The following is a 17,725-nucleotide window of genomic DNA, read 5'->3' as shown; positions in this document are numbered from 1 at the left end:
CTCACAATTCTCCACATTGAACTTCATCTGCCACCCATCTGCCCACTGCACCAACTTGACTATGTCCTTTTGAAATTCCACGCTGTCCTCTTCACAGTTCACAACACTCCTAAGCTTCATGTCATCTGCAAACTTTGAAATTGTCCCCTGCACACCAAGATCTAGATCATTAATATATATCAAGAAAAGCAAGGGTCCCAATACCGACCCCTGGGGAACTCCACTACAAACCTTCCTCCGGCCTGAAAAATATCTATTGACCATTACTCTCTGCTTCCTATTACTCAGCCAATTTTGTATTCACGTTTCTACTGCCCCTTTTATTCCCTAAGTAATAACTTTTCTCACAAGTTGGTTGTGTAGCACCGTGCAAAATGCATTTTCAAAGTCCACATACACTGCATCAACAGCATTACCCTCATCGACCTTTTCTGTTGCCTCTTCAAAAAACTCCAGCAAGTTAGCTAAACACAATTTCCCCTTTAGAAATCTATGCTGGCTGTTCCTTATCAACCCATATTTTTCCACGTGACTACTAATTCGATCCCGCATAATTGTTTCTAGAATCTTGCCCATCACTGAAGTTAAACTGACTAGTCTGTGATTGCTAGGTTCATCCACAGGACCTTTTTTGAACAAGGGTGTAATGTTTGCAATTCTCCAGTCCTCTAGCACCTCCCCTGAGTCTAGGGAAGACTGAAAGATTATGGCCAGTGCCCCTGCAAATTCTACTCTCATCTCCTTCAATATCCTTGGATACATCTCATCCAGTCCCGGTGCATTGTCAACTTTAAGTACCAACAGTCTATTGTACACTTCCTCCTTACCAATTTTGAACCCTTCTGGTGACAGAGTTTCCTCGTCTGTCACCATGGCTTGGATAGCATCTACCTCCTTGGTACTCAAATGCAAAGCATTCATTTAATAATTCAGCCCCTTCTTCCATGTGTAAATTCCCTTTTTGCCTATTGTCCTTTTCTATCATCATCCTAAAGTGTACATTACATTGATCACTGTCTCCTAAATGTTCCCCCACTGACACTTGATCTACTTGGCCCACCTCATTTCCAAGAACCAGTGTGTCTTTCCTTGTTGGATTGGACACAAACTGCTGTAGAAAATTCTGCTGAATACAATTTCGGAACTTTTGCCCTTCTCCACCCTTTACACTACCGGTTGCACCGGAACAGAGGTGGTACTGAGTTCCTTGTGGGGCATTTTGCTAGTGCTGTTGGGAGGGCTTTAAACTAACTCGGCAGGGGTGTGGGAACCAAGAAAAAATATTAGAGAGGAATACCAGGGTGCACAAAATACTGGGAGGGACAGATAGCAATAGTATAGAGAATAGTATGTTAATAGGTAAAGTCAGGGTAAGGGAGAAAGTAACAAAATCTAAATCAGGGTTACAATGCATGTATGTGAATGCACAGAGTAAATAAGATTGGGGAGTTACAGGTGCAGATTGCCATGTGAAAATATGATTTTGTGGCGATAACAGCCTGACTTTACCTATTAACATACTATTCTCTATACTATTGCTATTTGTCCCTCATAGTATTTTGTGCACCCTGGTATTCCTCTCTAATATTTTTTCTTGGTTCCCACACCCCTGCCGAGTTAGTTTAAAGCCCTCCCAACAGCACTAGCAAAATGCCCCACAAGGAACTCAGTACCACCTCTGTTCCGGTGCAACCTGTCTGGCTTGTACAGATGCCATCTCCCCAAGAGCCAGTCCCAGTGTCCCAGGAATCTAAAGCTCTCCCTCCTGCACCACCTTTCCAGCCATGCATTCAACTGCCTTATCCTCCTATTTCTGTATTCACTGGCACGTGGCACAGGGAGTACTCTGGAGATTACTACATTGGAGATCCAACTTGCTAATTTTCTACCTAGCTCCCTAAATTCTGATTGCAGGACCACATCCCCTTCCTATCTAAGTCATTGGTACCAATGTGGACCACGACCTCTGACTGATCATCCTCCCCCAGAAGAATGTCCTGCAACATCCTTGACCCTGGCACCAGGGAGGCAACATACCATCCTGGAGTCACATCTATGGCTTCAGAAACACCTGTCTGTTCCCTGAACCAATGAATTCCCTATCATTATAGCTCTTCCTTTCTTCTTCCTCCCCTCCTGTACAGCTGAGCCACTCATGGTGCCACAAATTTGGCTCTGACTGCACACCTCTGAGGAACCAGTGCCTTCACCAGCTTCCAAAATGGAAAACCGATTTGTTAGTGCAGGGGACTCCTGCACTACCTGCCTACTTCTCTTGGACTGCCTGGTGGTCACCCATTCCCTCTCTGCCTCCAGGCCCTTAAGCTGCGGTGTGACCACCTCTTTGAATGTGCTATCCACATAGCTCTCAGCGCCAGTGACTCCAGCGCCGCTCAAGCTCTGAAACCTGGAGTTCAAGTTTCTGCAGCTGACAGCACTTCCTGCACATGTGGTCAGCTAGGACACCGGTAGCATCCATGACTTCACACATATTACAGGACATGCATTCCACTTGACTGAGCTGCCCTGCCATGTCTTAACTCTACTTCTCTTATGTTAACTTTATTCTACTTTGGGTTATTTATATTACTTTATTATATTGGACTTAAATTTCCCTTATTCCTGGTGCTTTGCAGTTAATTGCAAGTATAGGAACTTTAAAAATGTTACACTTTTCTAATTTACTCACCAGTTCCTACTTACCAAGGCCTCAGCACTTCTTTGAGCAAATGTAGAAAATGAAAGGAGCACCTGCTTCAAGTACACCTGTGCCAGGAATTTAATGTCCCACCCATCCAGCGGGATATTACAGTCCCGCCGAACTGAATGGAGATTTAAATGGCTCACTGCACCCGACGGGGGGAGACACGCCATGGTGGGGCCGTAAAATCCTGGCCCTGGAGTTATAGGGATAGTTCAGGAAACACATTCAGAGCTCTTGACACTTATTCCCCCAGGCTAATACAGAGGATTTCTAAAAGAAAAATCATACTAAAGATGTGTGTTGCTAGCAAGACCGCCATTAATTGCCCATACTTAGTTGCCTTCGAGAAGATGGTGATGAAACATTGCCTTAAACTGCTGCAGTCCATGGGTAAAGGTACTCTCACAGTGCTGTTAGGTTGGGAGCTCCAGAATTTTGAAATAGTGACCATAAAGAAACGTTGATATGTCCAAGTCATGATGGTGGGTGGAGAGAAACTTGAAGTGATGGTGTTCCCATGCACTTGCTGCACAATAGTATTATAACTATCACAAAAATATCAGGTCTAAATCTGGATTTAATAGAATGACACAGCACAGAAGGAAGCCATTCAGTCCATCATGCCAGCATTGGCTCTTTTGTAGAGCTACCCAATTAATCCCATCCCTTTTTGAATATAAGATTACAACTTTCTACAAAGGGAGATCAATCTGAAAATTCCTACTTACTCTCCAAGCGTGTCACTGCTTCATAAGATAGAACAGTGTCATCCTGACCCTCTATGGAGGAAAATAGAAAAACATCATCAACTGAAATCATCCTTATTAATTAGACCTCATCTTCCCTTCCCTATCCTACTGCTCTTGTACTGCACATGCTCTTCATATATTCCTGTACAGTCTGCCAGAACTTGCTTGAATCTAATCCTCCAAGTATTCATAAAAGAAGCAATTGGAATATAATTGGGGATTATACATGTCAATCAGTCAGAAAGTGCTAATGAAAATTCATCAGTTGAATGAAGGTATTAGTTTTACAGGCTCTGGTGAGTGTCCCATGTTATTGCAGACTGGGGCTGGAGCAAATAAAAAGCAACAATGAGCTGCTTATTTGTGAATTTCAGGACCAGAATGTCGACCCGAGTACAGAATATGTGGGGGTGAGCTGTCCACAATGTCCTGCTCACTGCTAGGTAAATGCAACAAAGTAAATGGTCCAAGTCAACTTTTCCATCCATCTTAAGACTGAAGCTGAAGGCTCTAACTCTGACCTGCTCTGCTGACAGCGAGTAGAGCTCGGGTTCCAATTTTTTCTTTAGCCCTAATCACAGCTGGGGTCCTGATTGTCTATCCAACCAAAAAACGGTTGAATAGGGTGATGGCCTCATGGTAAGGCTATGCAGGTGGTCAGTGTTCCCAACTGTTTGTCCCACCTGAGGAGAGGACCTGTGGAGACAAATGACCTGCAAAGGGAGAAGAAAAATGAATGAAGGAACCCAAAGGGGTTACTTACTGGAGCTGCTTTCACTGTCACTGGTGTTGGACGTCATACACTCTGCAAAAAAGCAAGGTGCCAGAGTTTCAGGTTATAAAAGGAGCATACAACAGATGGGCTGACTGTCCTTTGTAACGTGTTTCTGATTACAATGTACTGGCACAGTAACTTCCTGCACATCGCTAACACTAAATATCTTCAACTAGGTTTGGAGAAACATGCTGATTATAGATCTTAAACTGATTCTTAATAGATTTTTCTATTTACTGCAAAATTATCTGTTGCCCCCTATGGGATGTGATGCTGCTGTCTGTAACAGGTCTGAATATAAAAAGCTCTAGGACATTCCCAACCACAATTCTTTATTGTTATGGTGAGGATACTCCCATAGGCTGGTAATCTAATGCAGAATGATGAACTTGTGCTGCAGTGCCCTTCACTCTGATGAAGTTTACATCCCTCCTACAAATCTTTCCTACAGCAACATGTAAGGTGTTGGCAAGTGTAACAGTGACTATTCCTTATAGGAAAGAAAAATTCACTTTCAGCCACTTGTGCTCTACCTGACTCCAGCATGCCCCCATCTGTTCTGCCAAAGAACCTAGCAGAAGTGATTCAAGAACCTAAGAGAAAGGATCCAAAATGAATATTTATTAGATGTTAATAGATTAAGTGTGAGTTACTAGCCAGTTATTTGCAGTGTATAAATGATGTAATAACCTACAGCAGCACAACTCGGGTGGGGGGGGGGGGGGGGGGGGGGGGGGGGGGGTGTTAAAATCTGCCAAAGCAAGAGATTTAAGCAGTTCTTTTTATGGGGAAGCTGATATCAGATGGTACTACTGAAAATATCCCTAACATTTGTCGATCCAAGAACATTGTATCCTTGGAGTAATGGAACAAAGAGCAGAGATTTGATAAAGATCAAATGGATAATTATAAACCCAACTATTTATGATCTGGGTTATAGCTCTGATCCCCTGAACTGCAGCATCCAATGGGCCACTCTGCCATGTAATTTATGATTGCCAGGAACCTGTCAATAAGGATACCTGTAAAACTAAAAACATAAACTAAAACTGATCCCTTTTCAATTCTTATTTTATAAACCACATATATTGTAAACTTGCACAAAAACCTCTCAACTTAGGTACAAATCTTTCACACATTTTAACAGTCAATAAAACCAATTTTGTACATAAGTGATGGTTATCAATTATGTAATTTAGATGGCATTAAATCAATATAAGTGTTGACTCTCACTTTAGTGTACAATTGAACAGCAAAAATATTAACTTGTAAGCTAGTTTAATTTGTATCAATGGGTCGACATATTGGAAATTTGAGAGAGGGAGTCCTTAATAACTTGTAAAAAAATTAACTTGTGGAGCTGAGAGAGTTAATAAGGTTACTTGAGATGACAGTGGAAGTGAAGAAAAGAAAGAGTTATATTAGAACAGATGTTCAAATGTGGATGTCTGTGATTTTAACATTCACAAATGTCGGTCTCTCACTTACTCAGGTTCTTCATCCCGTAATAGTCATCACTCAATCCAGGGAACTCCTGGATCCAATCACCGGACAGCAAAAAATTAGAAATAACACAGAAACAAAAGGAGATATAGAAACAGAGGAAAGCAGTGAATTAGCAGCTGGACTCCTGCACAGTGATAGAGCAGAATAGAAGCAGCTTTGGGGCCACTGCAGCCGGTGACGAGGATTCCAGAGATTTTAACTGCTCCATAATATTGAGACCATGGAATATTCAACCAGAATTGTAAGGCTATTAAACTGAAATTACATTCAATAAATTTGTTGCCAATTCAGATTGGACAGATATAATTTTGCACACATACTGATAAATTCTGGCAACATTGTTTGAAGAATTATAGCCTAAAACTGTTAATTCTGTGAACACTGACACCATTATCAACTCTCACTCGGCTCACTGTCATATACAGCAAAATTTACATAATTTTGCTATATATGACAGTCTGGAACTGCTGAGGCCCCATTTTGTACAGCCCATGGAAAGGTGTTTTGAATATTGGAACCATAGTGCAAGCATATTAGTGTCTGCACCACAATGAGTTAGTGTTTAAAGAATGTTGTTCCCTCTGACCAAACTTCATGTAAGCCTACAGTTACTTACGGTCATGATCACCTGTGTGCTCCTGTACAATATTCTCTTTGCTCTTGTAGAAGGTAAACTTTCGAGACAAGAGGATGCTCTTTTTACGCTTGGCCCTGGATGACTGTGAAGGAGAAGAGGATGGATGGAGGGTATAGGAGGACGAATGGATGTTTCAATTCATGCAAAACACATTGTAAATGTGGATCAGCAGTGACATGGTGAGCAAAACCAGATAAATAAGGTACTTTGACTTATCTACTGTGTCTTTAAGGCATCTCCTTTAAATAGTCAAATTCTTCAGTGTGACACAATCAGTCAACCAAGTTTAATTAAACCAGTATTCCCTGTTACCTGTTGACATTTTAGACTCCCACCAGCACTGGGGCAGTGAGTAGATCCTGTATTTTATATTGAAAGTTTGGACTGCATTGAAACTATAGCCTTTCATGTATCTATTTATTTCTTGGGACATTTGCACTAATCAACAATTCAGGGATTGTGTAATGAATATCTACATCCTGATAGTGACTTAGATGCTTATTTGTCTATGAGGAGCAGGATTTATGTGTAATTTTATGAGTTCACACTGGTAACAAATGGTGTTACCAACTGGTAGCACATATCAGAAATTCCAATACACATTCACCAGGATTTTTCAACTAGTCAGAAAATTAGCATTGCACACGTTCAATTTGCCACATATGCCTAAATATGCTTATAGTAGGCAACTTGCCTGTCACCAGTGCAGAATTAAAATTACCAATAATATAGCCTTCTTAGTGACAGATGTAATATTTATATGGATCTGGTGAATTGACAAGGAAATCACGATACCAAGAAGTAGATACTCACCCGTTAAAATTCACATCCCAAAGCAGAGTGGGCAGAGGTCAAGTTCTTTACAAATGTGTTAAAATTTATTGCATTGAGCCTATCCTTTACTGCGTCTGTTTGTGCAAAGATTCCCAACTCGGACAGCACTAACTCAATTTAGAGACTTCCCTCACATGTAATGTTAACTAATTATAGCTAATATTTGAAGTTGACATCTACTGACGGATACATTTTCACCTTTGATTTTACAGTCATTGCATCACCAGGTTTACAAAATTTAAAGGGAAATGTTTGAAATGATAACATTATAGGAAAAAAGTAACAAATGAAAGAACCCAGACCAACCATGCATTTCAGCCATTGAGGTAACATTGTATTGGATGTGCTGGTACTTCCGAACACATTTAACTGAATCACTGTGAAGGTCAATTTCAATCTTTCCCTTTCTGCTTAGTCTGAATCACACTCTCCAACTCCCACTAAAACTACAATAGAAACTTCAGCCTTGGAAGACAGAGGAGGTTATTCAGTCTTTTTCTCCTCCCTTCATTAAATACTGCAGTAACAGGAGTACAACTGGGTTTGGAATGCTGGAACCTAACAAGCAGGAAACTTTAGGAAATCCAATGTACATCCCAAGTAGTAATGTTAACTATAAATTACCAGGTCTCGAAGAGCATGAGATGTCTCAGTCGTTTCTCCCCACCCCAGTGGTGATATCCTGAAGAAGTACACCCTGCCCAGTTAATACTAACGCAACTGAGGAGCTCACTCCCTTTACCTGAAAAGTTAATTCCCCTAGATAGCACTAATATGATCTGAGAACTACGATCCTAACCAGCACCCACACCCAACACTGCCCAGATACTATCAATACCCCTGAGGAACAGAGTCATACCAACATCTAGGGTGCACCCCGGCACCCCCCCCTCCTCCTCCCCCCCCCCCCCCCCCCACCCCCCCACCCCCCCACAACCCCTCTGCCCCCCAACAGTACTAACACTCCCTGGATCCATCCACCTTGATACCCAACCAACAACCCCATACGTGTACATCCTCCCATTAAAACTAAACTCTACTGAACAATATATGTCACAGAGAGTACTGGCAGCTCATGAAGTACCAAACCACTTCTCACCCCTCCTTTTATGGTCTTGACCCTATCCATCTCTGTAACCTCTTCTAGTCCTAGAATTTCTCCCCCTACTCCTCAGACCTGGGATAAACAAGAAATCCACTTTGGTGGAGCTACTTTCCTTTGCTCTTCCAGTGAGAACGTTATGTTGAGCTGGTCTGGAGTGAAACAAAATCTTTACATTTTAAAATCAGCACATTCCGATATACCAAATGATAAACAAAATTGAAAATCATGAACATTAAATGACATGATCTGGTATCAGATGGATGGGAATGTGAAGGCAACAATAGTATTGGGATTGTAATTCTGCTCTTTTAAATGAACTTTCTTATTTGCAATAAGTATTATGCAGATTAGAGTGACCCTACCACTATTATCAACAACTTGCATTTATGTACCGCCTTTAATTATAGAAAAACATTCCAAGGCATTTCATAGGCTTCATCAGACAAAATGGGTGCTAAAATAAAAAAGGGTTGATCAAAAAAATTTGGTCAAAGAGATAGGTTTTAAGCAAAGCCCAAAAGGAGGAGAGGAACAGGCATTTAGAGAGGAATTACTAAGAGTGGAACTAAGTCAGCTGACCCCTGGCCACCAATGGGCCAGAACTGAGGGTATAGAGATTTCTGGAAGGATGCGGGGGTGAGGGAAGTGGGGTGAAATTCTAGGGCTGGAAGAGGTTACAAAGACAGATTGAGTCAAGATCATAAAGGACATAAATATATGAGGATATAAAATTTTAAATGTAAGGTTTTGAGGCTGGGAGCCAGTACATCTGTCAGTAAATGCAGTGACTGCCTTTACACCACTTCCTGGGTGAAAACCAACCTATTCTTTTTGAAAACATTCACAGTAACCTAGGTTTGCTAAACCACACATACAGGTTTAGAATTAACGCAGTTGCCGCCACCCTATTAACAGCCTGCTCTGTATATACACACAGCTGTTCCTTGCTAGCTATACATACGGACCTGAGAAGAGGACTGAAACATTACACAGGATTAATTTTGCAATCCGTGCATGCCAGAACTGCCAGGAACTGGGTTTTCTGGATACAGTATTTCAAGCACAGCAAATAAATACCATTTAAAATGCTGGTACCTTGCAGAGCATGATAAAGTGGAGGATGGTAAAATTATTTTAATATGGAGAATAAAGGATAGCTGTTTAAGATTAAAAACGGATGTGGCCACATGCAATACAATGATTACATACATGGGGTAGGATTTTTCTATGGTGGGTTTTCCCACCCCGCCACCCAAAGAGTCAGTGGGGTGAGGGTTGGGTAGGGCAAGCAATAAATCATGTGAGGGTGTACATTTGGATCCAGAATGACTGCCAGGTCACAGCTGCAGCCACTTGCTGCCACTTCAGCATCCACTGGAGGGGTTGCCTTGCCAGGATCAAAGTCAGATAGCTGTAGTTTTTAAAAAAATAAAAATTACTTACCTCCACTTGCCCATGTTCACATTGGCAGCTCCTTCCTTGGCCAGTGGGGCTGCTGTTCTCAGAGTGCTGGAGGACCTACCATTGGGCCTTCAGCGTCAGGAATCCGCTTGCCATCCTAATTGGACAGCAAGCCAGCTCCCTGGCCTATATTTGGCTGGAACATTGAAGATTGTATTGGGTGTGCCTAAAGCGTTCCTTGCCCTGTTAGGACTCGGAACCCCCATTTCCTGACCCCCAATTAAAAATCCAACCCTTAAAATCTGTGCACGAGTGTGAAGCTCAGTGGGTGAATAGAAGAGTACGGACGAATAAGTGATTGTGTCAGAGAAGAAATATGCATGAGTGGATTTGCATGAGAGAGAAAGTGACTGTGTGAATGTGAATAAATGTGAGCACCAACAGTTATAATCATCCATTTCATTGATACAGTACTCAAGATTTCTTGTATCATTGGCCTGAACAGCTCAACACCAATATATTGAAACAGCACATTTGCTTTTTTCACACCTGAATTTTCAATTTCAGTGACTGCACGTTGTTTAGTTACTTGTCTGGGTTCAAGGAAGTATCAGGTCTCAGGTTTATTAACAGATGCCTAACCAGTTCAATCTTGTAATGGAGGTAAACTGCTACAGAATGATACAGCAACCCATGTATTGAATCTGACCTAGGGAATTGTCAGTAGCATCGGGACACTTGCCTTTATCAATCGAGGCATAGATTACAAAAGTAGGGAGGTCATGTTAGAGTTATATAGAACCTTGGTGAGGCCAAAGCTGGAGTACTGTGAGCAGTTCTGGTCACTACATTATAAGGAGGATGTGATTGCACTGGAGAGGGTGCAGAGGAGATTCACCAGGATGTTACCTGGAATTAAATATTTAAGTTATGAAGAGAGGTTGGATAGACATGGGTTGTTTTCATTGGAGCAGACTGAGGGGTGACCTGATCGAGGTGTACAAGATTATGAGGGGCATGGGCAGGGTGGATAGGGAGCAGCTGTTCCCCTTAGGGTCAGTCACAAGGGGACATAAGTTCAAGGTGAGCAGGGGGAAAAACTTTTTTACCCAGAGGGTGGTGATGGTCTGGAATGTGCTGCCTGGGAGGGTGGTGGAGGCAGGTTGCCTCACATACTTTAAAAAGTACCTGGATGAGCACTTGGTACATCATAACATTCAAGGCTATGGGCCAAGTGCTGGTAAATGGGATTAGGTAGGTAGGTCAGGTGTTTCTCACATGTCAGTGCAGACTCAGTGGGCCGAAGGGCCTCTTCTGCACTGTGAGCTTCTGTGATTCTGTGATCAGGATAACTCAACACATGCAAGATACACTCAGGCACAGTTACTCCACTAAAACGGAAAATTAAGGCTTCTATATCTTTATTATGATGGAACAGAGCAGTACAGGTTCTTAAACTGGACAGGGCTAGTTGATGCCATGCTCAATGCAGCGTCACTGAACCGGGGTGGGGGGGGTGTTAAACGCTAGGTCACCCAACAGTGAGAGGCTCTTTTAACTGCACCTGTTACTACTTTAACTTTCGCTCATTGCATCCTGTAATATTCAACATGTCACATTAAGATCCCTTCTTACGTATATAAATTTAAGATAAAATAAGTAGAGTTTTCAAGATCATATAGGATCTCTCTCTCCTGGCACCCTGATCACAATCAATAGCCTCCGGTCACTGTTTGATGCTACTGCACCAAACAGAATAACAGTAATGGTGATAGGAGAAGAGTGGATGATGAGCTCACAATCTTGCAGGCTATGAGTAGGGGGAAGAGGACCACAGAGGAAGAGATGAGGTTCAACAATCTTGCCATTGTTAGTTATTTCCCAGCAGTTTATTTTTCAAACTTACCCCTTTCATTTCAATGACTCCAGGCCTGGCATGGAATTTTACAGTTTTTAATCTTGCCCGCTCTTTCTTCTCAACTCTGAAAAATTAAAACACAATAAAAAATGTTACAAACCAGTAACTAGAATCTGACTGGACATTATCCCTTAAGCCAAGGGCCACTCCGTATACAGTATTTTGAGACTGTACAGAAAGATATACAAGCAGAGTGGGTAGACTTTGCAACATGTGATATTTGCCCATTTAGTACTCCTGCCATTACATACCATTCTATCCTGCCTAACAAGAGATCAAACTGAAAAGGAAAGCAATATCCCACCTTGTAATATGTTTTGCTGCAATGGCAGCCCTTTTAAGGTAGCCCAAAATCACAACTAAGAATTTGCAATTAAACACCCCCCCCCACTGCCTCGGGACATTGTTTGTAACTTTTACCACTGGCCTCAAGAGTCAATTTAGCACAGTTAGTAATGCAGTTATCTACATCATTACATTTGGATTCAAGCCTCATGCAAGAAATTAAGCATGTAATCTCGGGAAGAATTATCTAGGCTGACACAACAGTGCAGTATTAAGATCGTGCTACATTGTTGGAGATGAAATATTAAACTATAATGCTGTCTGCCTGTTCAGGTGGATGTTAAAGTTCTCATACCACCATTAAATGAGGAGTACGGAGTTCATTTTCTGCAACCAACACCAGCTATACCTAATAAACTAGACATACATCTCATTCCTGGGACCTAGCGCTTGACATAATGGTTAGCATATTTGTCTACATGACAGTAGTTGGAGTGCTGATGCTACTGCACCAACTACTGTCATGTAGACAAATATGGTAACCATTTTGTCAATAGTTAGATCCCAGGAATGAGATGTATGTGTAGCATAACTTAGCACAGAAGGAAACTAGCAGATAGCCTTCCCACTCAGTAAGGTAACACTTAACTTTTCTTTATAAACATAAAGTACTCCCACTACTCTGTCCTTCCTAAAGCTCACACAAAATAGTATAAAATGGCAACAAATAATTAAGACCGGAAAAGTATAAGTTGAAATAAGAAAGGAAGATAGAGATAAAGGGCAGGATTTTCCACCTGGTTTGCGGTGCACACCCAACATGCTTGAGCATGAAATAGCGATGACATTAGGCAAGCGTCCCAACGTCATTGTACACTTGTGTGATATTTCAGTCGACGGGCATGAGCGAGAGTCGGCAGCGCACCCGCTGACAATTAAGAGGCCTATTAAGGCCATTAATCAATGAATTAATCTGTATTTTTTTGCTGCGCGGCCAACATCAAGGTTGGAGGATGGGCGAATCAGCCAGGCGGCCTTTGGATTTTTTGAGGGAACCTCATCCACAGGTGGGATGAGGTTTCCATAATTAAATAAAACAACAATAAAAATTTTTCGGTAAGAATTTTTCAAATCTACATGGTAAGGTGAGTGAGTCCGCTGTGTGGAAATTTTTACCAGAATTTTAAAAACTTTATTCATAGGTTTAAAATGCTTCAGCTCCCTCAGGGAGCTTTCATTGTGTGCTCCCCTGCGCCTGCACTGACTTCAGCACTCGTGCCCCCCCTAGCAGCGCTTAACTTTTAAGCGTGCCTTTCAGGCTGGCTGGTGGTGAAATCACACTCGGGGGCCGATCACGCATGATGGACCGTTTCCCGCCGCTCATGGGCCCGCCCAATGACCTGAAAATCCTGTCCCAGGAAAATGAGGAACGAAGAACTTAAAGCATAAGCCTACAACAATCTAACTAGAAAAGTAATGTCGGTAAAAAAGAATTACCACACATTTCGGAAATATTTCCAAGCTCCTCACATTTTTTTTTTATTATTCATTTACGAAATGTGGGCGATGCTGGCTAGGCCAGCATTTATTATCCATCCCTAATTGCCCTTGAGAAGGTGGTGGTGAGTTGCCTTCTTGAACCATTGCAATCCAGCTGGTGTAGGTACATCTACAGTGCTGTTAGGGAGGAACTTCCAGGATTTTGACCTAGCAACAATAAAGGATCAGCAAAATATTTCCAAGTCAGGATGGTGAGTGGCTTGGAGGGGATCTTCCAGGTGGCACTGTTCCCATGTATCTGCTGCCCTTGTCCTTCTAAATGGCAGCAGTCGTGGGTTTGGAAGTTGCTGCCTAAGGAGCCTTGGTGAGTTTCTGCAGTGCATCTTGTGGTACACAAGATGGTACACACTGCTGCCACCCCTCGGGAACAGACTGCAAACTAATGAGCATTTCGGTGGACTACAGAACAGTTGGACGACTGGGCACATTATACAATCTCCCTACTAAAGCTGGCCATGGAGCAGTCACTGGTGGAGGCATTCACAACCCTTTGCAATGTTATCATTCTGGTTTGGACCAGCCTCCCCCATGGTTAAAACTAACAGCGCAGTCTTGCAGTGCAGGTCAGGAAAGTGCCTGTGCCTGAGCTGAGAGCACAGCATGTACTCCATGGGCGAAGTTGCCACCAATCGGTCAGGTGGAGGTGGTGAGTCTCAGGCAGCCATGCCACGCACTAAACTCTGGCCATCCAAGTGGTGGTCAGCACTCTCCGCGATGCATTAAGGGTCCTTCAGACTTAACCAAGGGAGGTTCTTAGAACACCCATGCTAACCTAAGCATCTCCCTCTTTCAGCTTCCAGGAGGAGTACATCAGAAGCATCAAACCTGGTGACCTAGCTATATGCTTCATGGTGTACAGAGAGCAGAGGCAAAGGAGAAGAGAGCAGCAGAGGCCCCTGGCTGCCTAGAGGGAGAAGCAACACTCTTAGGAAGTAGGGATGGCTGGGGTGCCTTTGCACAGCGCTGAAGAGCCACAGCGAGCCGTTGCTATTCGGCTAGACCTAGAGTTTATAGACGCCGCCTTTCATTCGTGCGGATGATCGAGAACCAGTGTTGCCAAAGACAGCGCGTGTCCAGGGAACTGGTCAGTCAAATCTGCCAGCTGCTGCAGGATTTGGCACCATAGGAGCCATGGCGGGCATCCACTGCCTGTGGCCGTGAAAGTGACCGCAGCACTCAATTTTTACATCAGTGGCTCCTCACAGGGCTCCACAGGTGACCTCTGTGGGATATCGCAAGTCTCCACCCACAAATGTTTCCATGAGGACACAGATACCATCTTCGCGAAGGCACACAACTTTGTGCATTTCACCTGGGATCAGGAAAGCCAGGGTGCAAGAGCACCGGGATTTGCCCAGATCTCAGGTTTCCCACAGGTGCAGGGTGCCATTGACTGCACTCATGTGGCACACAGATCTCCGTCGCAACAAGTGGTCAACTATGTCAACCACAAGGGCTTCCAGTCGCTGAATGTTCAGCTGGTGAACATTCTCAGTTGGTCTCCAATCCCTGGTGTCTTCCAAGGTCAACAGAGGCTGAAGGGTTGGTTCCTCGGGGACAAGGGCTACCCACAGAGGATGTGGCTGATAACACTCTGTAGCGGCCTCAGGCGGCAGCAGAGCAAAAGTATAATGAGGCTCATGCCACAACTTACACCTTGGTGGCAAACCATCAGGAAGCTGAAAAGGAGGTTCCGATGCCTGGACCCGTCTGGTGAAGCCCTGCAATATAGTCCACAGAGGGTGTCATGCATCATCGTCGTTGCCTGCTGCACCCCTTACAACCTGGTGTTGCAATGGAGAGAGGAACTGGCTGAGGAGGAAATGGAAGAGCTGGTGGTCTCCTCTGATGTTGAGGATGTTGATGGGGATGAGGGTGAGGAGGTCCTCGAAGGCAACAGTGATGGCAATGAGGCCATCACACTGGCCACATGAGGCAGGTGCACTCGGGAGACCCTCAAAGCTGCTAGATTGGTGGAGGATAATGACAACATGCGGTGAGGAAACACTATTGATCCTCACATTGCATTTGTGAATGTTTGACTCCAGTTTGGCTTGTGGCAGCACACATTCCCTGTGTAATAAGGTTCCTGTCATGAAGATGCAGTGGATGTCCTAATAGTCACTCAATTCCAGGAGGATGGTGACAGCATGCAGCGAGGACACTTCATAGATTTTCACATAGCCTCCGTGAATGTCTGACTCCTTATCAGCTGAGGGCAGCTCTCTTGTACTCTGTGATCAGGGTCACATCATGGAGATGTAGCTGTGAAATTTTAAATACACCTGATCCTTTGTCAGCCTTCAGCACCTGACCCCTTCAGGAGCACAGCATCATTGGTCACTGATGCTGACGAGGTGGGGGCCAGCCCCACCTTAAAGGTGCTGAGAGCACACAAAGCAAATGACCGAACTTTGTGACGCCATCCCACAACATTCTGGCAGCAATGACAAGCATCATCAAGATGTAGGTATCAGAAATGTGTCCAATGAGTGTGAAGCTGGACCACCACTGTGGTCTGAAAGCTGCACCAGGAACGGGGAAGAGGCCCTGGACTGATTCACCTGCTTGTATCTTGTGCAGGAACCAAGGTTTCATATCCGAGTGACACAAACACTGCTCGTCAGAACAAGGAACCATAGGCAGGGACACATTCTTGGAGATTTATTTACAAAAGTGAATATTATGTACAAGTGATTAACACCCGTGCCCAGGCTGTGCAACTACATCTTCTTAACCTTCCTAACCCTGCTGCTACGTTTTGGTACTCCCCAGACATCCACAGCAGAGGTGGAGGCAGTCTGCTGACTGAAATGCCCTGTCTGTGATGACCTTGGCGGGGGTCTCCTGGAGGGCTGAAAAATTCAGGAGCCCAGCCTGCTTTCAAGGTCCTGCTGTACGGCAGTGGTACCCTCCTCAGCTTGTGGAGCTGGAGCTGCTGGTGTCACAGGGAGAGTGGGTGTAATGGGCTGGACACTCCTGGAGTCACCTGGGTGGAGGCTCCAGGGTCTGCACCTGGTGATGCTCCTCCCTATGGATCCACCAGGGCCCGTGGCTGACTCCTTGAGGAGAAAGGTTAGCTGGAATAAAATCGAGCTGCCCCACACTCCTCCCGTGTACACACTGTTGGAGGCTAAAAATGGCATCAGCGATGGAGTTCAACACACGCAGCAGTGCAGGACTGATGCACTAGACCAAGGTCCTACCAACCACCATCCCACTAGTGTTGACCTCGGTGTGTTGGTATGCTGGCGCTACCAGCTCAGCCTGATGGACGGATTCCTCCAACATGCCTTGCAATCTGAGGAGTGCAGTGGACATCCCTTCCTGATGCTCCTGAGCTTGCCTTTGCAGCTTCAGCAACTGAGACATGACCAAGTCCAGAGGCTCATCATCTGACTCGGACTCAGCAGATTTCTGATCACGAGCAGTCCTCTGAGTGCCGGAGACCTGGGAAATCCCTGATGACGTCTGCTGTGGATCAGACAGTCCTCTGTGCTAACCTGATTGTGATCCCAAGGCCACTCCAAAACTAAGTCCCACCCATGTGTGTGTCTCTGCACTGATGGAGGGCGTGAATGATCACTGTGACGGGTCTACAGTGAAGTTGCCTTCGGATTCCTCTTCAGAGGTTTTTTCGGGGCTTGACAGTTAGCCTTGGGTGATGGACTCCGTCTACTCTTTCCCAGGTGTGCCTGCGAAGGCAAGGAGAGATAATTACTGCATGGCAGGGGACTGCGGAACAGGAGACATCACTGACAGCCTGGTTGTCTTTTTGGATGTTGCACTGCTGGATCCTCACTTGGTAGAGCACCGCTGACCTCACCGTCAGCACAGGAATGGTCTGGGTGGCTCTATTTTCAAAGTCTGTGAGGACCTTGATTTCAGACATTCCTCCACTAGTCTGCAACCTTTCCCTGCTGTTATGTGCCAGCTTGACCTGCATGAATACCGATGGAGAGTGTAAGCAGGATGCCTGCCAGGCCAGATGATAAGTTTGTCTGGCACGTGTGGTGGGTGAATGTTGCCATGGATGGGATGAGGACAATGAAGGTGTGTGTGAGAGAGTGAATGGTGATGTCCCTCGAGCTGGCAGTGAGTGAGATCCCTGTGAATGCGTGATGGTTTGTGAGTATGTGAGTTGAGTGCGATGTGAAGAGTGACTTACCTTGGTGGAACGGAGATCATCATTCATCTTTTTCGGCACTAGGTGGCTGTCCTCTTTTATAGGGCGCTGGTGCTGACCACCAC

The 17,725-nt window shown here is 44.3% G+C and overlaps 1 protein-coding gene across 6 annotated transcripts in view; it reads right to left on the bottom strand.

The window, feature by feature from the left end:
* dlg3 (discs, large homolog 3 (Drosophila)) overlaps positions 1–17,725 on the bottom strand; it is a 237,362-nt gene that overhangs the window by 37,608 nt on the left and 182,029 nt on the right. For all 6 annotated transcript variants that reach the window (XM_041196283.1, XM_041196284.1, XM_041196287.1 and 3 more), the window contains 4 exons: positions 11,618–11,693; positions 6,351–6,453; positions 4,217–4,258; positions 3,433–3,483 (listed from right to left, as the gene is read on the bottom strand). In XM_041196283.1, coding sequence (XP_041052217.1) covers positions 3,433–3,483; positions 4,217–4,258; positions 6,351–6,453; positions 11,618–11,693 — 272 coding nt within the window. The remainder of the gene's footprint in view (positions 1–3,432; positions 3,484–4,216; positions 4,259–6,350; positions 6,454–11,617; positions 11,694–17,725) is intronic.

Source organism: Carcharodon carcharias, chromosome 9 (genome assembly GCF_017639515.1).
Source record: "Carcharodon carcharias isolate sCarCar2 chromosome 9, sCarCar2.pri, whole genome shotgun sequence".
NCBI lineage: Eukaryota > Metazoa > Chordata > Chondrichthyes > Lamniformes > Lamnidae > Carcharodon > Carcharodon carcharias.
This window is presented reverse-complemented; position numbering and strand designations above follow the sequence as displayed.